Source organism: Haliotis rubra, unplaced genomic scaffold (assembly GCF_003918875.1).
Source record: "Haliotis rubra isolate DU_JTF1 unplaced genomic scaffold, ASM391887v1 Scf699, whole genome shotgun sequence".
NCBI lineage: Eukaryota > Metazoa > Mollusca > Gastropoda > Lepetellida > Haliotidae > Haliotis > Haliotis rubra.
This window is the reverse complement of record NW_025767411.1, coordinates 392,059-418,573: the sequence shown is the minus strand read 5'-3', so window position 1 is coordinate 418,573 and position 26,515 is coordinate 392,059. Positions and strand designations below refer to the sequence as shown.

General features: G+C 41.1%; 1 protein-coding gene across 1 annotated transcript in view; it reads right to left on the bottom strand.

The window, feature by feature from the left end:
* LOC124258567 overlaps positions 1-25,870 on the bottom strand; it is a 159,640-nt gene extending 133,770 nt beyond the window's left edge. Inside the window, exons 1-2 of the mRNA XM_046692633.1 lie at positions 25,840-25,870; positions 24,356-24,402 (exon numbers count right to left, since the gene is read on the bottom strand). Coding sequence (XP_046548589.1) covers positions 24,356-24,402; positions 25,840-25,870 — 78 coding nt within the window. The remainder of the gene's footprint in view (positions 1-24,355; positions 24,403-25,839) is intronic.
* Between the last annotated feature and the right edge of the window lie 645 nt (positions 25,871-26,515).

Here is a 26,515-nt window from a genome sequence, read left to right as displayed (position 1 = left end):
CACCCGGGGTCGAATAGGTCCACAGCACCCCATTGCTGGTCGTAAGAGGCGACCAAATTTGGCAACCCGTTTGCCGTGAGTTGCATCCCTGTGTCGGCAGAGGAAGGGAGTCTGGTGGTTGAGGATGACGGAACCGGCAATAGTGTAATAATCCAACACACCACTTCGACCCTAACTTTGCCTAGACGGAGGGTAGAATAGGCCCGATTCTACCAATCGGCTGGTCACGCCTTGCCCTGTGCATGGAATGTCTATACAAAATTTGGTATTACATAACACTTTTGACCATGTTCAAAATGTTAACTAATATCCTACCAAAACAAATTATCCTCGCAGACCCATGCACAGAAGGCGGTGGCTCATGGGCAAATCTGGTGATGCTGACCTCCGATTTCTGTACATCTCCAATTGATTGTCATGGACAGAACAATCCTGACCTTTAATCTGGTAGGCAGCAACAACATTTCATGTCAAATTCGCTGGAGTATAACACCCCCTTATCCCTGGTCTTTGCAGCTTGGAGATCCGCTGCAATATAAGATCGTCCTTGTTGAAACTCCACGGTGGGTGGGGAGAGGGGATGCCGAACCACACTACTCACGACATGGCTTCCCAATACCCCGGTTCAAAACGAAGACACATGGATACTGACAACTCTATATCCTGGATACCCATGGTCTCATACAAGTTGTCAGTGAACCAACCCATTCTAGGGGCCATATTCTGGATCTGGTGATTGTCCGTGAGCAGGAACTGAACATAAAACACATGACCTTTGATCACTCAGTCAAGTCGGACCACACATGTATTATCTTTACTGTGAACATCAGAGTCAAGAAAAGATCGAGGAATGTTGTCACGTACCGGAAATGGAAAAACGTTGACATTAAGTCTCTCGGTGAAGATATATCAACAGCATGTGTCAGTTACCAAGGCATGTCTGTTTCTGACGCTGTGGACATGTACGATTCACTGCTCCGACAGCTAGCAGACCAACATGCACCTGTCAAAACCTGTACCATCACAACCCATCCTGAGTCTCCATGGTATAATGATAACATCCGTGCTGCAAAGAGACAGAGGCGGAAGCTGGAACGTCAGTATAGGAGAACAAAATTGACCATCCACAAACAGATGCATAGTGAACAGTGTAATGCCTTAGCATCACTGATTGAGGCTGCAAAATCAGACTTCTATAAAGATGCCATTAATACAGCTACTGGACAGAAGGAAGTGTTCAGAATTGCCAACAGCTTGTTGTTTAAACGGAACTCTCTTGTTCTCCCATCTCACACACATCTATTGATGAACTGGCTAATCGGTTTTCGGGCTTCTTCACTGACAAGATCAACATCATACGCCAATCCTTCAAATATCACCATGATGCCGCGAAAGTTCCAGTAATCACGAACTCCCTTCCTTTGTCCTCGTTTAGATCTGTGACAGAAGATGAAATGTCCAAACTTGTCTCCAAATGTCCAGCGAAATCATGTTTGCTTGACCCATTACCAACGTGGGTCTTGAAACAAACCATTCAATCTCTTCTTCCTATCTGGACGTATATCACCAACAGTTCGCTAAGCCAAGGTGTAATGCCTGATCAACTGAAGACAGCAATTATCACTCCCCTCATAAAGAAGAAGAATCTCGATCACGAATTGTTAAAACAGTACAGACCAATATCCAATTTGACATTCATTTCTAAGCTGATTGAGCGCATTGTTGCTTCTCAATTCAGAGACCATATGAGCAGAAACAGCTTCTATGAAGAGTGCCAATCTGCCTACCGATCCTTCCACAGCACGGAAACTGCGTTGCTGCAGGTTCAGAACGACATCCTAAGAGGCATAGACACCGATGGAGCGGTCATTCTTGTATTGCTGGATCTCTCAGCTGCTTTTGACACTGTTGACCATTCTGTGCTACTCTCTACCCTTGAAAACAGGTTCAATGTCAAAGATCTTGCATTAAGGTGGTTTGTCTCCTACTTAACAGACCGGAGGCAGGCAGTTGTCATCCAGGGTGAAAGGTCAGAGGCAACGTACTTGAAGTTTGGAGTGCCTCAGGGCTCCGTCCTAGGCCCCTACTTTCACATGCTACATCTTCCCTCGGTGATATTGTAAGGTCCTACAACTTGAGTATGCACCTCTATGCTGATGACACGCAAGTCTACTTATCCTTCAAGCCATCTGACGCATCTTCAACCAAGTTCTCCTTTTCAAGAGTAGAAGAATGTGTTGATTGTATCAAGAGTTGGATGTCATCGAAATATCTTAAATTAAAAGATGATAAAACTGAGCTCATTGTGTTCCACCCTCTTCGACTTCAGAAAAAGCTTCTGCTTCCACAGTTTTGCATCGGTGAATCTGCAATAAAAATTCGGCCACATGTTCGCAATCTTGGTGTAATCTTTGACTCTGCCCTCAGCATGGAACCCCATGTTCGCAATGTCTGTCGCCAATGTTATTTCCATGTATGTATGTTATTTCCATTTAAAACGATTCACCTTCAAAAAGGACGGTGTTGTTCAACCAACGAACACCTATCTCTTCACATTCGCGCAAGCAAACATTCCTGACTCGATTAGAGCCGGTTATTGTAACATTGGTGTGGAGGTGTATGTCCCCCAATCCACTCTGGTGCTACAACTGCCAAACGTTCGGACACGGATCCAAGTCCTGTCGTTCCTTTGCTGTTTGTTACCGCTGTGGTGACAAGCATGAGGGCAACGACTGTACTAAAGAAGTGAAGTGCACAAACTGCGGTGGTAACCATATGGCCTCTTCCAAGTTTTGCCCAGTGTGGAAACGCGATTCCGAGATCCTAAAGATCAAGCAAAAAGAAAATATATCCTTTCATGAAGCAAAGAAGAGGGTCGCAAGTTTATGTACAGCCCCCTTCAACCATCACCTACTCTTCTGCTGTCTCCCGTCCTTCTATCACTACTGCAACCATCTCATGTCAGACCGACCTGACATGGATCATGTCTTCTCAGCCAACTCAACTCAACACAACTGAGCCCATCTCAGCCACTCCATCTCTAACGCCAAAAGTCAAAACCTCTGAATCACAAACACCAGAACAAATGCCAAAACCAGAAACAGAAACTGCGCGCAGAAAAAGGGAAAAAAAGAGGCTAGAAAGACTAAAGCAACTTGAACAACCGCCAAACACCAAACCATAGGCCACCTCTCCCTCAGAGGTCCCCATCGAGGTCCATAACTCCTTTGGCCCTCCGTTTATGGAGACTCCATCTCCACCTGACACCAATAGGAGTTCATCAAACGCTTTCTCACGTTCACGTGACATGTCACCAGTGGAAGAACCATGAATCCACAAAACATGATCCAATGGAATTGCAGAGGACTTAAGAATAATTATAATGAATTACAGTTATTGATTCAAGACTTCAAACCATCCGTGTTTTGTCTCCAAGAAACCTACCTAAAAAGGACTGATAAATTTGACATCCGTCGGTACAGTTCCTACCACTCCTTTTCTCCTCCCGGTGTAAAAGCTACAGGAGGCACTTCTATCCTGGTGAGGCAGGGCACCCTCCATAGCCCCATTCCACTTTACACCAACCTACAAACTTGTGCTGTCCGCATAACTCTGAACATAGGGTTTGCACTATGTTCCCTCTATCTCCCTCCCACCTCAACTGTCCGCCTGTCAGATCTTCAGAACTTATACGATCAACTCCCAAAGCCCTGCATAATCATGGGTGACTTCAACGGCCATAACACCCTATGGGGGAGTACTGATACAAATAGTAAGGGAAAGGTCCTTGAAGAGTTTCTCTCCAATAATGATGTATGCATCTTCAACGATGGATCAAACACCTACCTCCATCCTGCCACTGGATCATACTCTGCTCTCGATCTATCACTTACAGATTCTTTTAAATGAGTTCGAATGGTCGGTCCATGACGACCTTTGTGGAAGCGACCACTTCCCAACAATTCTTACTCTTATCAACCCCACGGATGAACCACCATCAACAAAATTGAATTTTACTAAGGCCAATTGGCCTTTATTCCAAACCCTATGTTCAGAAAAACTTAAGCCGGACAACTTCAGGAATGTTCCTGACCCCATGGAACTATTTTCAGACGTCCTAAATGCCATCGGAGACAAAACTATTCCAAAGTCCTCTGCAAACCTGCACATACGCAAACCATGGTTTGATACAAACTGCAAACAAGCTAGAAAAATAGGAAGAAAGCGGAAAAATATTTCTGACAACATCCTACAGTGCATAACCTGAATGCTGTTAAAATGACAAATGCCAGGGCAAAACGTACCTTCAAACAAACTAAACGCCGATCATGGAGGAAATATGTGTCAAAAATCAACTCCCGCACACCCATGCCCAAGATTAAGGGCAAAGGGTCAAAATCAGGAGTTCACCACCTGAAAGATGGTGACTCCTTCCTAACAAATAAATCTGGAAATTGCAAACAAACTAGGCGAAACTTTGGCAAACCACTCCTCCTCATCAAATTATAACCCTCAGTTCCAGAAATACCAAACCCAACAAGAAAAGAAACCAGTCAATTTTAACTCTGATAATGGGGAGGATTACAACGAAACGTTTTCCCTCCATGAATTACGTACTGGCCTAGGACAGGCTCACGACACTGCAGCAGGAGCTGATGAAATCCATTATTAGCTTCTGAAACACCTCCCTGACTCAGGCTTGGGAACACTCGTAAATATATTTGATAACATCTGGACAACCCAACACTTTCCCCCTGTGGCACAATGCCATTATCATCCCTATACCAAAACCCGGCCGCGATCATACTAATCCCTCAAACTACCGTCCTATATCACTAACTAGCTGCGTTTGCAAAACCATGGAGCGCATGATTAACAATCGAGAAATCTGGTACTTGGAGACCAACAATCTCCTCAGTGACCTCCAATGTGGTTTCCGAAAAAACCGAACGTGGAAACATGGTATCCCAAAAGATTTACACGAGTTTGGATTGAGGGGTAGACTACCTCAATTCATATCTCAGTTTTTAAATAACAGACAATTTCAAGTTCGGGTGGGTTCCACACTGTCTGACTATTTCCACCAAGATCAAGGCGTCCCCCAAGGCAGCATCCTGTCTGTCACACTTTTTAGCATCAAAATTAACAGCCTCACTAGCGTTCTGAACAGTTGCGTTGATGGGTCCCTTTTCGTTGATGATTTCAATATTTCATGTCTTGGTAAGAACATGCACACAATAGAAAGGCAGCTACAACTTTGCCGTAACATATCCAAAAATGGGCCCATGAAAATGGTTTTAAGTTTTCAAAATCCAAAACAAATTGTATTCACTTTTGTCGTAAATACAAACCACACAAGGATCCAGACCTGACTTTAGATGGTACTCCCATCAAGGTAGTAGAAGAGGCCAAATGTCTTGGACTCATATTCGACCGCAACCTGACATTCTTACCACACATAAAATATTTGAAAACAAAGTGCTTGAAGGCTCTAGACTTGCTAAAAGTAGTCTCAAATACAGAGTGGGGAGGGGATCAGACCACCCTCCTTCACTTGTACAGATCATTAGTTCGCATTAAACTAGATTATGTCTCCATTGTCTACGGTGGAGCCTGCAAAAGCAATTTAGAAAAATAAGACTCTGCCTGGGAGCTTTTAGGACCACTCCGGTAGATAGTCTATATGCGGAGGCCAATGAACCTTCCCTTGAACAACGCCGCATTAAACTCTCACTGCAGTATATCACTAAATTACGTTCAAATGAGTCCAATCCAGCATACAATTGTCTTTTCAACCCGCTCTATGAAAACTTGTTTCCTAAACTGCCAAGCCTGGTTCCACCACTTGGAATCAGGATCAAACCACACATATCTGCAGCTAAAACTGATCTCAACAGCATTGCACCATACCGACTGTCCTCACCACCCTGGCAAATGGTGAAACCACAGGTCGATCTTACCCTCACCAAACTCAAAAAGTCTGAAACAAATCCTTTGGTGTTCCAACAGGAATACAACCAGTTACGTTCGAAGTATAACACCCATAGATCCATTTTCACAGACGCATCCAAGGACGATGGCCAAGTTGCCAGCGCTACAGTCATAGGATCCAAGACTGTCTCCTCTAGGATCCCCGACAACAGTTCCATTTTCACCGCTGAAGCCAAAGCTATCTTCTCAGCTTTGATCTACATTCAACAGCAAAAACATTCCAAAAACTTCATCGTTTTTACAGATTCATTATCCTGCCTTCAAGCACAACAAAGTCACCCAATCATCCTGGACATATTAGAACTTTACAACGTCCTTTCTACTGGCCAATGTGACATCGTCCTCTGCTGGTTGCCGGGTCACGTCGGCATAGCAGGTAACACTAAGGCCGATGCTGCAGCAAAAGCAGCTCTTGACAATCCCCTATCTCCACTGCTAATCCCGTACATTGATTTCAAACCCACTATCAAAAGCTATACTCGGGACCTGATGCAAAAAAGGTGGGACACTCAAGTAGGAAGAAACAAACTCAATGAATTGAAGCCAACAATCGGTTATACCTACTTGGGTTGTCAGTCAAGACGTGATGAGGTAATTTTGCGACGATGTCGTATTGGCCACAGTCGATTTACACATGACTATCTGCTGAAAACGGATGGGGATGAACCCCCCATTTGTGTCTCTTGCGATGAGGTTTTCACCATCAAGCATATTCTGCTTGAATAGACTTATCGTCTGCAAGGGACTCACATTTGATGCAACAAACCTAAAAGATCTGTTCTCCCGCGTGTGCACTCACCTGATAGTTAACTACCTGAGGGATGTTGATCTGTATCATAAATTGTAACTGCGAAATGTAACCACCATAAATTGTAAGTATGAAATGTGACTAACAAATTGCCTGCCTTTAAATTGATGCTATAACTTTCTCTGCTTATATGTCTTTGAAACTAATTCCGAGTATGTACTTACAATGTTTACTAATGCAAACTTGTTCTCGTCACTATATGGCTGGAATAATGCCGATGTGACGTAAAGCCCAACTCAACTCAACTCAACCATATAATCCATGAGGTCAACAGTCACATTTTTTCAAGTCGTCACGTAAACATGCCTTGTCATGTAAACAGAGCTCTCCCTTTCGTACGGATTCGTAACAGGCTATATCCATAAGTCCTCCAAATAGAATAGAACGCTGTCCTAGGTTCATACATAGTTTACACATAGTATCCACCGGTATCGGATGATATATTTCGTGTTTTGTGACTTGTGTTTAATGTAGTCTTAGACTATGCCCACACGCCGTGTTATGTACAAAAGACGTGACTCATATAACTTGGTCAGTGTGTTAGTGGGCCTACATTTGAAATTGTTTTGCACAACTATAGTGAAAACCATACTGATAAGATTGTAACCATTATTTGTTCCTGCAATTTAGACATGTACATTTAATCATAGTATTAGCATTTCTTGAAATTATGTTTTAGGCACTGACATTTGGTTGTGCCCCTTCGATGCCGAACACATAAATTATAAAATAATTATGAATCAATAATTAGTTCCATGAAACATTCGTGTGAACGAGGAGAAGATATAAAAACATCAATATGATAGGATATAAAACGTGAACATAGACCAGGAATGAATCGATAGTTGTTAATGCAAACACTAACCATGAGTGCAGATGAGCTATAATTGATTTCCAATCATTCTTAATTGGTTGTTCTCTCCGACGTCCGCGCCTGCCAAATGAATACGGTTTCATCGCGCGGGTTGTTCCATTGCCGTTTGGACGGCTGCAGAAGACAGACGTACGCCCTGTTCTCTTATACCCAGACGCTTCTCAGATTTCCAATCGAGAATCTATTGAAGTAAGTGTCGATACTTTTACAGTTTCAAAACAAACGTGACAGACAGAGATAGAATTGTTTATTTAATATTTTATCTACATGTTCAACATTCTTTTCATTTAATTATTTATCTATTACATCAGAACAAATGTAGTTAATTTGTTTCAATTATTAACTTGAATTTATATATATATTTATAGATTTTTATAACGATAGGATGGTATATTTTGGCAGTATATGTAAAACAATGTATTTCAATAGTTATATTTATGTTTCAGGAGTATGGAGTCCATTGCTAAGAAATCTCGTACGTCTTACAACTGCAGTGGTTGTGATCAGGAATTTGCTCACAAGTCGAGTCTGCTGCAACACAAGCGAACCAACCATGGACAGGAAGAATTTTATTGTGACTACTGTAAACTGAGATTCACCAGAAAGGACAACTGGGAACGACACATGAAGATGACCCATGACCCAATGCAGCAAGTTGGTGGTGGTTATGACCAAACCGATCAGCCTTGTAATCTGCAAGCCTTCAGCGGCACGATCAGCGTCCATACCATCATCGGGGAAGGAATCAAGAAATACGACCCAATGCCGTTTTTGAGGAGTCGTTATGAAAAGATTGTGAATGTTCTTAAAAACAACATCAAGAAGAGAGGCGCTCTAGAATAGTATCTGGCTATCAAAGTAAAAATGACCCGGAGGCGAGGGGAAACCACAGACACAGTAGAACCATTTTTCCGTGGGAAGTGTCAGATTACCCTGAAATCTGAAAACATTGATGGTTACCTAAGGGAATCCATCAAGAAAATATTCACGTCTTACACAGAATATCAACGTCAGGGAAGTAACTGGACTATCGACTGTTCAAGAATTGACTATTCATACAGCTAGTCATCGTCTCCTGAAAGGGTCAATCTATATCCCCTTACCTATCACACTTAGAAAAAACATGCCATCATCATTGTAAAGAACAGGGACCAAACATGTTTCATGTGGCCCGTCCTCAGTGCACTACACCAAGCCCTGAAAGACCCACAGAGTGTTGCCAAATACAGGAAACATGTTGCAGACCTGGATTTCTCTGGAATGGCCTTTCCAGTCACGTTTGCCGATATTCCAAAGACACTAAACCAAATATCCATCAATGTCTTTGGCTACGAAAAGAAAGAGGTGTTCCATCTCCACGTAACAAAACAACCACTGGAGAGACACGTAGACATGTTGATGATCTCGAATGACAAGAAAACATCCTACTGCTTGGTAAAAAAATTGAGTACTTTAATCTGTGGTCGAGTCCACTTCAGGGAGAAGATTTATCCATGTCCTTACTCTCTGGATTGTTTCACAAAAGAGCAACTGCTCTTGAATCACCTCCCCTACTGTCAAACGCACGGGCCCCAGAAGAGAGAAATGACAAAGGAAGAGAAAAAATGGCTCCACTACAAAGATATAAGAAAACAGCTGAAGGTGCCGTACCTCATCTGTGCCGACTTTGAGGCGCTCCAAGTCCCTATTTTAGGCTGTTCTAAGGATCCTACATCCTCCTCTACCGAAAAGCTCACGGAGCATATGCCATGTGGATTCCCCTACAAAGTCGTGGGTCTCACCTAAGACCATTGCAAGGAGCCAGTAGTCTACAGAGGGTTGGATGCTGTTGAGAAATTTGTCAATGTTATGGTGGTAGAGCAAGAGGAGATCGAGAAAAGATTCAAACACGTCACATTTATGACCATGACATGACAAGACTGGCAAAAATTCAAGACTGCGACACACTGCCATATTTGTCATACGGGCCTCGGGCAAGATTGGGTGAGAGACCACTGTCATGTGCCATGTCATTACTCCTACTCTATCATGGACTAGGGCACAGAGTTGTTTAGCATCTCAGGAAAATAAAGCTTTAATGGCATTCTATGGTTACCAATATAAATATGGATTAGTCTCTTCAACTGATGTATTTAAAGTTTTTGACACAATGATTTTACCTATAGTTACTTATGGAGCAGAGGTATGGGGTGTTCTTTATTTACAAATTATTGAAAGAGTACAAACATTGTTATGCAAGAGGGTATTGAGGCTGAATACATATACATGTAATGTTATGGCATTGGGTGAATGTGGCAGAGTTCCCCTTCAGTATAATTACATGTTAAAATCGGTTAAATATTGGTGTAAGTTGATTATGATGGATAAAAATAGAATACCTTATCAAGCTTATTGTATGCTTAAGACACTTGATGATGTAGGGAGAATTACATGGGCATCGCATATCAGAAATATTTTATTTGAGTTTGGTTTTGGTATTTTCTGGATAAGTCAAAAATGTTTATCTCACTTTTTAAGCAGAGATTATTTTATTTGAATTTGGTTTTGGTATTTTCTGGATAAGTCAAAAATGTTTATCTCACTTTTTAAGCAGAGATTGTCTGATTGTTTGAACCATAATTGGCATCATACTGTTTCACTTATGAGCAACTTTCAGACATACTGTCAATTTAAGACAATTTTGCAAGTTGAAAGATATCTGTCCTTAGACATTCCATGGTGTTACAAACATGTTTTAAGCCATTTCAGATGTAATAACTTCAAACTTGCAATTGAAACAGGGGGGCATAATAATACACTGTACTGTAATAGAATTTGTTTATATTGTCATAGCAAAGGCATGTCATTAGTTAAAGATGAATACCACCTATTGGTGGTTTGTCAACACTATAAAATGCAAGAATTGAATGTTTCCACCATACCTATAGTAGGGAAAGTTTTGCAAGACTTATGTCACGTAGGGATGAAAATGTTTTGATAAGTATCGCTAAGTTTCTGATGAAGGCTTATAAAAATTAGAAATGCATAAATTCCAGTCAATATTCTACAAATTAAGATCCAATTGTTATGTCTTAGATATGTTAAGCCTATAAACTGTACAAATATGTCAGGCATTTTACAAAGCTAAATTGTATGATTGTTACAACATACTCTCACACTTTATGACACTTGTGCAAATTGAAAGATATATTTCCTTTGATATATTCTACAGTATTAAAAACATGTTTTAAGCTAGTCCAGATATAATAGCCTCCAGCCTCCAACTGTAACAGGGAGGCATAATACACTGTACTGTAATAGACTGTTTATATTGTTATACCATTAGTTGAAGAGGAATAACATTTAATTGTCAATGTTTAAAAGATGCATAAGATAGAATGTTTTCCACCATACCTATGTATTGGTAACCCGTGTAAGGATAGTTTTGTTAGACTTGTGTCATCTAAGGATGATGTTTTGTTAAGTATTGCTACTTTTTATTTTGAAGGGTTTATTATGCCTCTACATTGTGCAAAAATGGTCCCATAGCTTTCAAAGGCAATAATGTGTGATTATTACTGGTTTCACCAGCATCAAACAAAACGTAAATTTATTCTGTAATGTGGGCAATGGCTATATGTACTGAAATAAAACTGTCTGTCTGTCTGTCCATAATGAATGCAACATCAACTCTACGTTTACGAGGCATATCCCAGTAGTCTTTCTTGAGAGGTTACGACAGCCATCCCATTATGCAGGCTATAGGAAAGGTGCAAGGCAAATTGATCAACTGCATTCCGAACAACATGGAGAAATGCATCTCCTTTTCTCTAGGCTGTATAGACTTGATTGATAGTTTCCAGTTTATGAGTTCGAGTTTTGAAAAGCTAGTCAGCAATCTAGCTCTGAAAGGTTCTTCAAAATCTACCATATGAGGCCTCACTTCAGCTTGGATAACTTGCCCCTGCTCCTGAGAAAACAAGTTTATCCCTACGAATACTTTGATTCATTAGACAGGTTTATTGAGACCAGTTTACCCCAAAAAGAGGCCTTCTACAGTTCTTTGTCTGGAGACCATATCTCCACAGAGGATTATTCCCACGCTCGTACTATCTGGGAAACCTTTCAGATTCAGGACTTGAGTCAATACCATGACCTGTACATACTCACTGATATCCTAGCTCTAGCTAATGTCTTTGAAAATTTCGTACTGTCTGCTTGGAATCTTATGAGTTGGACCCAGCCCATTTCTACACCAGTCCTGGTCTTGCCTGGCAAGCTGCTCTTAAAATGACAGAAATCCGATTGGAATTGCTGACTGATATTGACATGCATCTGTTTATCGAACAAGGTCTGAGAGGTGGCATTTCCATGATCAGCCATCAACACGCCAAAGCCAGTCATCCTGGTGTACCCAACTACAATCCCAACCACCCCAAAAAACACATTGTGTACCTGGATGCCAACAACCTTTATGGATGGGCCATGTCTCAAGCTCTCTCCGACTCTGACTTTACTTGGCTCTCGCAGGATGAGTTACCCGACATATCTCAAATACCAGATGATGTCCTAGAGGGATACATTCTGGAAGTTGATTTGGACTTACATAACGAATACCCTCTAGCATCTGAGAAACTGAAAGTGACAGAGGACATGTTGTCTCCTTATGCTGAGAAACTTCTTGAAACTTTAGGTTTGAAAGGAACTGCCACAGAGAAACTGATCCCTAATCTACAACCCAAGTCCAAGTATGTGGTCCACTACAGAAACATAAAATTGTATTTGTCCTTGGGCATGAAGCTGACCAAAATTCACCGAGTGCTCCAGTTTGTCCAGCAACCTTGGTTGAAGCAGTACATCGAGTTCAACACTGACAGGAGGAAGCAAGCCAAGAATGAGTTTGAGAAAGACTTCTACAAGCTCATGAATAATGCTGTTTTCGGCAAGACTATTGGAAATTTACATAAACGAATGGATGTAAAACTAGTACAGGGGCAGAAAAGGGCCAGGAAATTGATTGCCAAACCTTCCTTCCATGCCTTTCAAATTTCAATCAGAACTTGGTGGCTGTCCACATTCTCAAAGAGAAGTTATATCTCAATCGGCTCATCTACGGGGGATTTACCATTCTGGATGTATCCCAAATCCTGATGTACGATTTTCATTACATTTATATCATAACCATGCACGGATCCAAGGCAAAGCTTCTCTTCCTCTGCTACTGTATCCAAACTGAAGACATCTATGACGACATGTTAAGAGACCGGTACTTATTTGACACTTCTGACTACCCTCACACTAGCCTCTCTACAGCACAGCCAACAAGAAAGTCCTCAGCAAAACGAAAGACGAGACCCACGGTGTCCCAATTCAAGAGCTTGTAGGGCTCAAGTAAAAAAATGTACTCTCTCATCTATGAAGAGAAAGGTCATCTGGTTGAAAAGAAGACTGCAAAGGGCACCAAAAAGCAAGTCATCAAGAGAGACACCAGACATGAGCACTATAATCAGCGTCTGTATAAGAGACAAATCCACCTGTCTCAGATGACTCAGATCCGGAGCTATGAGCATGAACTCTACTACATCCAGCTCAACAAACTGGGTCTTAGCCCTTTTTGATGACAAGCGATATTTTCTTGAGGATGGGGTGACCAGTCTAGCCTATGGTCATTGGAGAATCAGTCAACTATTAGAGTCGAGAAAATTCAGATTCTTATCATTTGAGAGCTGACCGTCAAAGAGTAAAGGTGTATTCCTGTCCAGTGTGTTCTAAACAATATGTTTGGGCTCACGACTTAGTTTGCCAAAATCAAGCAAAACATCCGGGGGAAGAGCTCAAGCAGAAAAAGCAGCAGCAACAGATAAACACAGCAGCAGCAGCAGCAACAACTGAAAGACCTCTTACATCCTTTCACTATGACTGTGTCTGGTCTTACCTCTGGGAAAACGTACTTAGTGAAGCAACTTCTTCAAGCATCACAGCTTGCGCCAAAACCTCAACGTATTCTCTGGTTGCACAAACGATGGCAGCCATTATACACTATCATTGGAAAAACTGTTCTACCTCGTGTTGAATTTACCCAGGAGATCCCATCTGAATTGGAAAGAGATCAATTTCTAAATCCTAAATTGCGAAATCTAATCATTTTGGATGATTTGATATCAACTGCTAGTAAAGACTCTCGAGTCAATGACCTGTTCACGGAGGGAAGTCATCACAGAAACCTGTCAGTGATTGAGATTAACCAAAACGTGTACTACAGCAAAGATCCCACACAATGAAGGAACTGCCACTATCTTGTTTTGTTTAAGAACCATATAGACAAACAACAAATGATGACATTGGCGAGACAGATTTTATCCTGGACAGACACAAACGTTTATGCAAAAGTACAGTGCACTCTGTCTAATTCGGACCAGCTTGGGACCGACTAAAAAGTCCGAATTATACAGTAGTCCGAAGTACACAGATTTTAATGGAGTTATCTCCCTTTGACGAACATCCGATTGTGCATGAAACACATGTTACAAGACTTATGATTCATATATTAAATCTATCACATTTCACAATGTCTGAAAACACTTCTTAAATTTCAATTTATCATATATTATCTGCAGAATTAAAATTATAAACTATTTTTCGCAATGTTATTGAAAACAACGATTCTCGGACACCTGCTTCGGCAGCGGGTCCACAATAACATTGTCAAAGAGCAAAGTAACGATGTTTCGAGGAATTCATTAAATAAATTGAATAAACTAATACATAAAATCAACAACAACAGTCATAAAAGTTGTCAAACGGACTTCCTGCTCAGTCTGAATTATATAGCAATGTTTTTACATGTAACTACCTTATCGGGCCTACACTTTGGTCCGAAATCCGAAATAATGAGAGTCCGAGATACAGAACTTTTTTATTATGACAACAAAGAAGGATTACGTCGGGACCGTGAGTTCAGTCCTGTTTATACAGCAATCCGAGAAAGACAGAGACCGAGTTTGACAGAGTGCACTGTATGAAGAGGCCATAGCTCAGCCCTATGGACACCTCCTGGTTGACCTGAAACCATTTACTTTGAACAATGAAAGATTATGCCCAAATGCTCTGGGAATGGAACAAGCAGGAGGTATAAAGGGAAGCATCAAAGCAGATAATACTCATTCTCAGTTAAACTTTCAGAGTGAGCAGACGTGCTTGGAAGAGTTCCCAGAAATGGCTTCCTGTGACGATTGTGGACTGATGTTTCAAAATGTGCATGATTTGCAGAGACACATGAAACATTGGTGTCCCGAAGATGATGAAGAAGAAATGATCAAGAACTAATGATGTCGAGAAGACCCATGATCTGAGGTGGGAAAACTATGTGCTGGATAAACTATGGGATTTGGATGTAGCTGACGAGGATAATAGAAGTGATATGGTGACCAAGGAAAAACAATACCAAGATGATGGGAAATCTCTACAATGGATAGAACAGAAAATGAAGAAACACTGGGAAGATATCTACTTGAAAAGACGTATACGACAGGAGTCCACAGTGGTGTATTTACTGATAGTCCTCTGTTTCACACATTATTGAACAGTTCAGAACATTGTTAGAAAGATTCAGTGGCTATGGAGACCTATCTTGCCTGAAATTCTGTCACATGTGGATATGTCTCTCATTGAAGATGATTATGATGATGATGACGATGACGATGACAACGATGATGATGATTGGGAAGAATAGGTTACTTGAATTGGATATAAAGCCGAACTGTACATAGATCTAGTTATGCTCATTTGAACATGGACATTAAACGTGCAAACATGTCTTGGGAAGATTATCTCAAGTGTATCTACTATAATCCTTCAAACCCTGCTAGCATTTCTGGACCAGTTGTATAGACACGTGAGGAAAGCATGGACGTTCGCCTTAAGTCGATACAAGATCAGGAAATGGTTGCAAAGACAATCGGCTGATCTTATGGATATGGTCAAGTTTTCTAAATACAATAATGGAGTTGCTTTTGTCTTTGTGATAATTGACGTGTTCTCCAAATACCTTTGGCTAAGGCCTTTGAAAGATAAGAAAGGTCATACCGTATGTGCCCTTACATACATATTCGAGGAAGGGTGACAACCTACAAGATTCAGAACGGACAGAGGACAAGAGTTTTGAGCCAAAGAAGTACATACAGTGAAAGATAGAAGCATAAAACACTTGTTGACCAGCAATTAAACCAAGGTGGCAGTGACTGAACGTGTCTTAAAAACCATTACAACGAGGCTGTATCGATATTTTACTCATAAACAATCTTACGAATATGCAGATAAACTACACACTTTTGCCGACAGTTACAGTACTAGCCCAAGAAAGGTATTGTGAAAAAGACTAAATGATTTAGTTTAAAGTTGGAGATCGAATGAGATTGAGTCATCTCAGGAACATCTTTAGGAGAGAATACGACAAAAAATGGACTGGGGAAATGTTCACCCTTTCTCAGAGAATATTTAGAAGTGGACTACCAGTGTATAGAGTCAAGGCTTATAATAATGACCAAATCCAGGGCACCTTCTACCAGTCCGAATTACAGAAAATAGATGTCAGAGAAAACGATACCTGGAAGGTGGAAGAAGGTTTGAGGCCATAACAAACAATAGTTTGTGAAATGGTTACACTGGCGTCATAAGATTAATGCATGGACTAAACATTGCGATGTAGAGAGACTGTAAACGTAGATGTTAATGAAACATAGATTGTAAGGGTGGCTCTCCGACCCAGGTCCATTCTGCATGCACAGGGATATTAAATAATGTATATAGAGGTTGCATATTGTCGTTGTTTATTTCCTCCTATAGACGCCATCATGACTTAGTTTCACACATGCAAGGATGCGAAGGGGATTTCCCCTTGTGACGTCATTAGCATGGGGGTAGCCTCTCGACTTCAGGGAGGCTACTCGATCTCTATAGAAGATTACATGGTTAAGGGTGCGCCAGCAGTTAGGTTTCCACCACTACTACATAATATGTGCATTTGTATTCCGCCAAACCCCATTCACAGAGTGCTTGCTCATGGCGCTGCAATAAGAGTAATGTGCTTTATTTCCCTGGCCCTGGTGATTATACATGCAACAGTATTTTGCTCATGCTGAAGGCAAACTGTTCTTGGGAGATATTTCAGAGCACACTGTTGAAATAATCAAATCTGGATAACACAAGTGCAAGAATATGAGCAGCAGATGAGGTGAGAAGATGTCTTACTGATCCTATGCTGCGAAAGTGGGAATATATATACATGTTCTGTGTTATGTTTCGAAGTCGTGGTCGTCGAAAACAGTACATTCTGCACACGTTAGAAATGTGACAATCCATAGAGAGATTGTTTTCCAAAATAATGCCCAGATGTCTCACATTTTCAGACAGTGGTATATCAGATTGTCTAATACGCACTGTCCAGCCACTAAAAGTTCAGATATGTACATATGTTGTACCTTAAAAAGGCCCCTACACGGTCCTCACGCGCGCTAGCTGATGAGAACCGGCTTTCCAAAGCTAAATCATTCCTGATTGTGAGCAATTACAGAAGAAAGAAGGAAGAAGAAAAATAATTTATTCTAGTGTCAAGCGATACAGTTCGTTTTCGTTTGATATTCATAATATTCATCTGATACCAATGACAAGTACAATAGTACAATATGTTTCAAGAACTATAAGTGCTAAGACAAGACATTTAAAATATAGTGTTAAACATTTACATTAAAATATCACATAAGATATCAAGTTGAAATATCATTGGAGGTGGAAGTGTTGAACAGTCTACATTTGAACATAGTTATAATTAGTGCAGCTACGGTATTTGATAACCTATCACACTGCATAATAAATATACTTGTATCTTAACTAGATAGTTGGCTAAAATTTAGGTTTAAAGCCGAAGCTCGACTAAAAAAGTGGTACTCTCAATTACATCACATTTGGTTGCAAGAACTGCACCACATTTTCGCCATTTTTTGGGTCTGGCTTCTAGAACATAATCCTATGGAGTCAGTTTGTTCCAACACCGCTTACCTGTGCCATCTCCCTTGGTGGCGCCAACATGGCCGGCTTTGATGAACCAATATACATTTCAACATTTGTAAACACATTCCAAAAATACCCCAAAGCTTTCAGAATCTGATTCTGAGTGAGTGGGTTAAAATGTAAAGTCACTTTGGCAATATGTCAGCCATATCGTGACTAAATCAAGTTATAGATTAATAATACTTAAAGGTTAATTCTAAAAAACATGTCAACGAAGAACAGTAAAACAACTAGAGTATCAAAGATATAGATTTAAAACTAGTAATTTAATGTAAAACATTTTAACTATACATGACAATACAATATAAAAACAGGCTGTAGATTGTCAACAACTGAAGGTAGATCGCCATACTAGGGACCATGGGATCTGATTCTGAACTTGATACTGATGAAGATGAAATTGTTACCAAATTACTATACTGAACCACAAAAAGATACGTTGCTTTTCAGAACCAAATGCAAAAATTTGTTCTTGCAAGATGGCATTTCTGTATGATTGTACCGTTTTCTTAACATATTTTTCAATCCAAATTGACAGTTATTACCAACAACTGTGTGTTTTCTGATGAAAAAGCATAACGACCCCAACGCACCAAAGGCAGACATGGTAGAAGGTTTCGTATGATATTCGTGAAAACGAAAATACACGTGCAAGTAATGACAACCCTACCAATGACAGCGAGTCCCAAACTCGCCTGAAATTATTTTTTATTTGCCACAACCACCATGCCACGACTTACAAGAGATTAGAGGAACCAAGTCGTGGGACGATTGCAAGTTGTCCAGGATGCACGGAGGGAAGCCAATCATTTTAATGTTTATGTTAGGACAAACTCTCGACTGCATAAGTGGTATCAGGTCACTAACAGCATCCAAGACCGTCCATACAGTGGGCGACATTCAGTAACATCGCAACGTCAAGACCGACAGATTGTGCGCCACCATTTGCAGGATCACCTCCCCAGAGCGACGGAATCAGCGCGCCATGCTACCTAACAACAGACCCATCAGTGCTGATACAGTGAGTCGAGGTTTGCTGGCAGATACCCTATCCTGGTCCTGTCCTCACCGCTCATCACTGCCAAAACCGACTGCAATGGGCAACTCAGCATCGAAATTGGCGTTATCGACAATGGAGAACTGTGCTGTTATCTCATGAAAGTTGATATTGTGTTTCGACAGTCGATGGCTGAGTGAGAGAGTAGGGCGAAGGCGTGGTGACATGTTTTCCAGTGAGTATATTGATGAAAGTTGGATGGGCCGGTCCAAGCATCGTTGTGTTGGGTGCAACAGATCTGAACCGTGGTGTTCCAGAATCTCGGTCCAGGATGAGGAAATGACGTGACAGCTGCTCGCTATATTGATTAAGTCATAAGACCCCACGTTGTACCACATTTTGGGCGTTACAGAAATCACATCTTCCAGCAAGACAACGGTCGTGCCCACACTGTCAGAGTAACATTGCACTTCCTAAGACAACATGGTTTACAAACCCACCAATAGCGTGCACTCGGTCCATAATTTAAGTCCAATAGAAGACCTTTGGGACGAGATTCAAAGAAGACTGAATGACCTCCAACCAAGGCCAACAACTACAACTGGACTCGATGAGGCATTTCGCAGAGTATGGACCCAAGTACCTATTGCCTTCATCGACCGGCTAATTCATTCCATGTACAGACGATGCAACGATTCCATCGATGCCCATAGAGACCACACACAATATTGACTTTGGGGTATCTTAATGGTACCATTGTTGGTGATTTTGTTTGTGTGAACTCTCAACTCAAATATGATTCCCAAAAATGTGTTAGCCATAACTGTCAAGTGAATTAAAGAGTGTGTCCTAAGAATCCGCTATCAGTGCGACATTTCTTTTGTAGTTCAGTATATATTCCGAAAGGGATTCTTGTACTTGGAGCAAGGGGTGAGCGCACCATTACTTCCTATTCACAATTTCTGTTGGAAAAGGGACGTTTCAACAGTTCTGTAGCACCAGGGTGTGATTCTTCTATATTTGCAATGAACATAGCAAAGAAGGTCACGCATCTTGCGTAGTTTGCACGTTAAAGCTCAAAAACAGATCGGCCATCAAGCCAAGACATTCTGCATAGGCATGATAGTCATTGGTCTTTACTGCCTGAAGTGGTCTAAACGCCAACCAGACATTGTCCATGTAGCTGTTTTGCCTAGTACCCCTTCTCGTGCACCATTGTGGAAGTTGAGGTATTCACTCAAGTATCTGACTATGGCATCATCCTGTGGTGCTTGCTTCTCGGCGTCGCTAAAGATGGTGACTGTCAGGACCTGAAAACGATCTTTGGACTCCTGAGGTCAGCCTGAGGGCAGACTCTCATCACCTCGGGAATAAAGAAATTGCAGGAGTAGTAAATGCTCCAATGCTTCAAGCAGGCTCTTGTGATAATTGATGACACGGACATTGTTCCTTCCTGATATCATTGAGCTTACAAACCCTGTTGAGATTAAGCCTGCTTCTAGAAGAATATCATTGAGTCCTGTACCAGCCATCTTCTTTCTTATCATCTTGAGATATGCACATGTTTAGTGGAAAGTCCCAATCATGATCATGTGGTCTGCATATCGGTTCGGATTGGTGCAAACCAATGGATACGCTTTCATGCAGTCTCCGAGATCGAAGGTGGTGATGACATACTGTTGGCCAGCTTCGCTCGTATCCTTTTCTCCTTGGCTGAGACATTCCTTCACTTCTTGGTAGTCTGTGATCGGATGCGGTATGATAGGGTAATACTCGACAGTTGTGAGTTTTGGCCGTATCTTCCCTGTCAATGACACAAAACCACCCCACCCTGGAACACTCTGACTGGTCTATGCAGCATTGAGACGAATAAGAAGCAAAAGCATATTCTTGGTGACGATCTTCTTATATGTTTCGTTCCCTCCATATACTGACATATTGACAACTTTATACCAAGATCAGGGCGTCCCCCAAGGCAGCATCCTGTCTGTCACACTTTTTAGCATCAAAATTAACAGCCTCACTAACGTTGTGAACAGTTGCGTTGATGGGTCGCTTTTCGTGGATGACTTCAATATTTCATGTCGTGTTAAGAACATGCACACAATAGAAAGGCAGCTACAACTCTGCCTTAACAAAATCCAAAAATGGGCCAATGAAAATGGTTTTAAGTTTTCAAAATCCAAAACAAATTGTTTTCACTTTTGTCATAAATACAAACCACACAAGGATCCAGACCTAACTTTAGATGGTACTCTCATCAAGGTAGTAGAAGAGGCCAAATTCCTTGGACTCATATTCGACCGCCACCTGACATTCTTACCACACATAAAATATTTGAAAACAAAGTGCTTGAAGGCTCTAGACTTGCTAAAAGTAGTTTCAAATACAGAGTGGGGAGGGGATCAGACCAACCTCCTTCACTTGTACAGAATCCACCACCAAGGGCTGAGGCTCTGCCTGGGAGCTTTTAGGACCTCTCCGGTAGACAGTCTCTCAAAATGTGACTTCAAGTCATCCAATCATCCTAGAAATATTAGAACTTTACGACGACCTTTCTACTGGCCAATGTGACATCCTCCTCTGCTGGTTGCCGGGTCACGTCGGCATAGCAGGTAACACCAAGGCCGATGGTGCAGCAAAAGCAGCTCTTGACAAGCCCCTATCTCCACTGCTAATCCCGTACAGTGATTTCAAACCCACTATCAAAAGCTATACTCGGGACCTGATGCAAAAAAGGTGGGACACTCAAGTAGGAAGAAACGAACTCCATGAATTGAAGCCAACAATCGGTTATACCTACTTGGGTTGTCAGTCAAAACGTGATGAGGTAATTTTACGATGATGTCGTATTGGCCACAGTCGATTTACACATGACTATCTGCTGAAAACGGATATACCTTTACTTCACATGCAATAGAACCGAAAACTGGCACAATGATCAAACATTAGCCCTTTTGTTTTGTAACAGCAACATCATTCTTCACTTCTTGAGGTGTTTCCGTGATAAAATTCCATATTTGGCACCAGGACATTGACATAAAGGGGCATGAGTCAGATTTTGGGCATCGGCTAAATTCTGTGACCTTTTGACCTCTGGTGACCTACTTGTCTACCCGATTTGCATATATTATATACCATGTGAAAGAGAATGTAAATACCAATATTTAGAGTGGTAGTTTGTTGTGGTGGATCTACAGCGCAAGAGATATTGCCACATTTGTTTCCCCTTCCCCCCAAAAAGGTGTATAAAAAGCTCGTCGGGCAACATTACAAATGCTCGTAATAGGTACCTCGGGAACCAGTTTGTTTAATGTTAACTTGCATTTTTCTGAAGGAGGGACCCATGGCTACTAGGAAATACCCAAGAAGTAGACCGGTGTGTGTGTGTTTGTGTGTGTGTATGTCTTTGGCGCATGTGGACCCCCGTCAGCCAATGAACTAATAGATGAGGCAACGCAAACAATACGCGGATCACTCGTCAAAAACATACGTAATCTAAACTAACGGCTGATGGAACAGCACCAGCACACATTCAGGTGCAACTCAGCACAGCCAGGTGAAATGACTCCAGCTTGTGAGGCGCTGTTCCATCAGCCGTTTGTCACCCCTCGGCGTGAAGCGTAAAATAGGACAATATTACACGATGGTTTCTAAAACAACTTTTTCCGTGATCGATCAAAAAACGTCAGATTTCAGATCCTGTTGGGTACAGAGGTTTCAGGACCATGTTTCTTATCTTTGTTTTGTGCACTTATCCAATTTCGAGTTATTTAATCATTTGTTGTTCTCATTTGAACCCAAATGGACTGTAATAGCTCTTCGACCCCGTGTGGACCCACGGGAGAATGTATCCACAACACCCTATTGCTGGTTGTAAGAGGTAAACGAATTAGGCAATGTGTTTGCCGTGGGTTGCGTCCTAGTATCGGTGGAGGACGCGAGTCTGGTGGTGAAGTGCATAGGAGCCAGGAACAGCGTTACCTTTTGGCAATACACCATGTCTACCTTTACTTTACCAAGACGGGTGGTAGAATGGGCCCGATTCTATCTATCGGCTAGTCATGCCATGCCATGTGCACTATTTCTTAACATTTAACTTATTGGGCATTAGTTATTCTGATTATCAATTTCAATATACAAATTATAGTTACATTAAATTAACTAGAGTCTTAGGCGTGACTCATGGCCCAGTCTGGTGATATGGACCTCTAAATTCTGAGCTTATTAAGACTAATGTCATGGGCCGAACCATTTCTTACATTTCTTAGCTATGTATGTCCTTATTTCTGGAGTATACCATCCCTGTAGCTCTGGTGTTGCGGGTGGGGAAAGGGGTGCTGAATTATTTTCTTCTACTAGAAACACTCAATCTGGGTCGTCAACAACAAATAAGCGGAGATATTCTTACTTCTTCGTCTGACGAAGAGGTATTTTCTTTAGTGAATGTATCGTGGCCAAGGTTTTGGTTATATCATCTGATGATGGAAATCCATTGAATATTAATCCTTTTGCCGTCCCCAAGGCCACTTTTGGTACAATGTGTACGGAGGCAGCAATCTATCAATCTGCTGGGATTACAGCAGTTTGTGAATAAACAGGTTGTTGTCTCAGTGCATAAGACACTGACCACTTATAGAGCTATGGTTAGAGACAGGTCCCGTTGTTTATCAGACATGACAGAAGAGAAAATTGTTGCCGAGACCAAGGCGTGACTTTTGTTAAACGGTTTACAAGAAAACAGGATTCAAACGTAACAACCATGGTGCAAGGTCTTGTACCGCAAGTCAGTTTGCAGTGGAACTCACGAAAGCACCGATTGCACAAATAGCATCAAGTGCGCAAAGTGCAGTGGTGAGCACCTGGCTTCATCAAAATCCTGCCCAAAGTTTGAATGCAAGACCTAAAATTCGCAAAATCAAATGCACTAATAACATGTCATACTTTGAGGCCAAAATACTAGTTAATTCACAGTTTAATCCTTCTACTGGTCTGACATATTCAGCAACAGTTTCATCTTCTGCTCCACATCTGTTAGGAATTCTACATCAGTTTTAACTTCCTTTCAAACTGTGTTATCCCGAATCAGTGCAACTCAAATACACTTGGATGGCAATAGTCCCATAACACAAGATTGTCAACATTCTTCAGCCTCCCAGACTGAGGAAACACAACCAGAAGACATAATTTCAACTCAAGACAACAGAGAGTGTAACCCACCTTTCCAGTACAGGAAAGGAGAAAATAAGAAAAAAGACCAGAGCTCTTCAACATTTAGAAGAGTCTTCTAGTTCGACACCTTTGACGGTTTGAGCAACTGAACATGGAGATCACTCCTTCATGTGTAGGAGTGGTACTTCCACGTGCTCACGATCTCCAGTTGAACCTCCCGAAGTAATTTTACGACAGATCTGACAGATTTCAGGTGAAGCTCTTGTTTCCATTTCTCTAACCTTTCAGACCAGGTAGATTTGTATACGATTAGTAGATACCCGTTTCACAAGCCACTCGAAATATGGTTCAGAAACAAAGCATGAAAGAAATCAAAACATTTTGATTGCTCTTACACTCTGAGGAAGGAAAATGTTGCTCATGTCTGCATGTGCTCAGAGCTGCTTGTCAGCAAATGAAAACTCACCTCAACCCTCGTCTTGCTTGGTCCGCCGCCAATGCTGATTTGGATTACTGAAATGAGATAAAACTACAGTGAAATAAGCTATCAACTACCGAGCAAAAGAACGTTATCACTTTTAAAGTAACAGTATATAAAACTAAAACAGTGGTACAGGTTTGAACCCAAGCATAAAAAACATTCGCCAAAACGCAACATGGTACCGATAACAACGCACCTGTCTGAAAACCTCGTACAAATAGCGCATTTTCAAAACGTGAACGACGTAATTGTAGGTCATTGGTCCAAATATATGTGCATGATTGTGCCATTAATACCACTGTTGGACACAGCAAGCATGCAGTAATAAAAAGAAAACACCACAAATATGCCAAGACGCAAGCCGAACCAAACAAGGCGATCGGTATGACCAATATGAGGAACTCATACCGTCAGCTGTCAAGAACCTCTAACTGCAGCAGGTCACCATCAGCAAATTAAAAGACGGCAACCAACAAACAGGCCAGACCCAAGCGAATGCGCCAAACTAACACTACAAAAATGACTTGGTTTCCTGAAACCTGGAAACCATCCGTATGCTGGGTAATTTTGGAATCCAGTTGGTTTCCATTCAATGAAACTGAGTAACTGACTTTCCAACTAGATTCCATTTTGGATTATTTGATTTTTGCATTTCTGTAAATCGAAACCAACGAGAAACTAAGGTTAGAGGTTCCTTGTTGGTTTCCATTCCTGGAATTTGCAATTGAAGTTTCATGAAATGAAACCAACATAAAACCAGAATCTGTAGTTTCATGTTGGTTTCCTGTGCACTGTTTTGAACTGAGTAACTTAAAATTTGCAAGTATTTGGCATGAAGTTGACCATCCTGGCATTTCATATGAAGGGGAATTTTGAACATCTAAAAAGATGGATGATATCCTACGATGAGTAACAATTTTCACTGTAGTAATGGAAAATCTTAAACGTCAAAAAGTGAAATTTGAGGGGAAAATCGGTTTAATTATGTTTGCTTTAGAATGTGAAAGAGTATAAGTATTTAGGAAGTTTAGTATAATGTAATCAAACAATTGTAAATCCGGTACATACATTACGGATTTCTCAATAACTAGAATATCAAGGAATTGTACTATGAATAGAGGTTGTGAGTAATGTTTACCATTGAAGCATTTGAAGTTAGTATGCTTTGACAGTGAGTTCAAGTACATGGCAAACAATCAGTGTCATGCCATCTGTATGTCGGGGTCTGTGTGTCGGCTTCCTTGTGGTTGTCTCGTCTTAACGGGCACCTATTATCAAAATTAAATTTCTGTAGAAGTAATGAGTCGGTAATCCGTGGGCACGCGCGAACTCGTTACATTTTATAAAAGCATGGTTTTATGTACTGAAGTGGTCATTGTCGTCTTTTATGTCTTATAATCACAACCAAATTGGGTCAGATAATGTGTTCATACCTGCCAATCGAAAAGGGATTAGGTATTTGTTATTACCCACACTGCCTCTACACACAATTGCCGCCATTTTGTCACTTGATCTCATGAGAAGTTCTTTTGAAAGTGGGCCCAAGTGTCTCCCGTTATTATCACAACAAGGAACCCAGCACAATGAATAATTTCTTCGCTTGTCCATGTTATCTGAATCAAGAAAACGGCAATGCGAGTCACACTAGAAGCTTTGGAGGCTCGGGTACGTGAAAACTTGAAAACATGAGCAGTCGTCGATCGCGGAGGGAGAAAGGGAACATTCCACGACCATGTCAGGTACAGTGTAAATTTCTTGAATTAAGCAATAGCTCATGTTATGTGTAACGTTTAATGTACATATTAAGTAGCTAGGACAATAAATATGAAATTAAAATTTTAGACTTGATGGAACTCGATAAGCAATTGCGTGTCAAAATGTTTGCAAGAGATATGGCTTTCTTTACTTAGTCAACTCAAGAACTCGATTGTGATTTGGATCAGGTCACATACGACTAAATGGTTCATTATCGTAATGTATGAAATATTGTCTTTGCAAGAACAATATGAACCACAAATATATCCAGCAATGTCAAGATAACAGCGGGGGATAGTGAGTCATTTTGCATTTATAGGAAAATGACCAGATTTGGTGCATGGTTACAGTGAAGTTTCAAAATTCTTGCTCTAGTTATTAGAGTTACAA